The sequence below is a fragment of the Octopus bimaculoides genome, unplaced genomic scaffold (genome assembly GCF_001194135.2).
Source record: "Octopus bimaculoides isolate UCB-OBI-ISO-001 unplaced genomic scaffold, ASM119413v2 Scaffold_21584, whole genome shotgun sequence".
Classification (NCBI taxonomy): Eukaryota; Metazoa; Mollusca; class Cephalopoda; order Octopoda; family Octopodidae; genus Octopus; species Octopus bimaculoides.
The window spans coordinates 4,153-4,648 of record NW_026334085.1 but is presented as its reverse complement, the minus strand read 5'-3'; the positions used below and the strand labels follow the sequence as shown (position 1 = coordinate 4,648).

The 496-nt window shown below is 38.5% G+C and overlaps 1 protein-coding gene across 1 annotated transcript in view; it reads left to right on the top strand.

The window, feature by feature from the left end:
* Positions 1-104: 104 nt before the first annotated feature.
* The window catches only part of LOC106870972 (72 kDa type IV collagenase), a gene marked incomplete at both ends in the record, with an annotated part of 4,464 nt that continues 4,072 nt past the window's right edge, over positions 105-496 (top strand). The window contains one exon of the mRNA XM_014917218.1: positions 105-223. Coding sequence (XP_014772704.1) covers positions 105-223 — 119 coding nt within the window. The remainder of the gene's footprint in view (positions 224-496) is intronic.

Sequence of the window (496 nt, the reverse complement as noted above, 5' to 3'; positions counted from 1 at the left end):
TAATAATAATAATAATAATAATAATAATGATAATAATAATAATAACAACGCCTATTTGTAATCTATATTTAAATTAATTTTGTTCGTTGTCCTCCGTTTTTTAGGGTCTTTCAACGAAAATTCAATTTGACTGTTACTGGGACATTCACACAAGAAACCCGAAACATCATGAAGGCCGCACGATGTGGATTTCCAGATGTAATCCCCCAGGAATATTCAGTGTGTAAGTAAAATTATATCTTATTTTACGAAAACCTGTTTTAGGTGTAGGAGTGGCTGTGTGGTAAGTAGCTTGCTTACCAACCACATGGTTCCGGGTTCAGTCCCACTGCGTGGTATCTTGGGCAAGTGTCTTCTACTATAGCCTCGGGCCGACCAAAGCCTTGTGAGTGGATTTGGTAGACGGAAACTGAAAGAAGCCCCTCATATATATATATGTATATATATAGGCGGAGGAGTGGCTGTGTGGTAAGTAGCTTGCTTACCAACCACATGG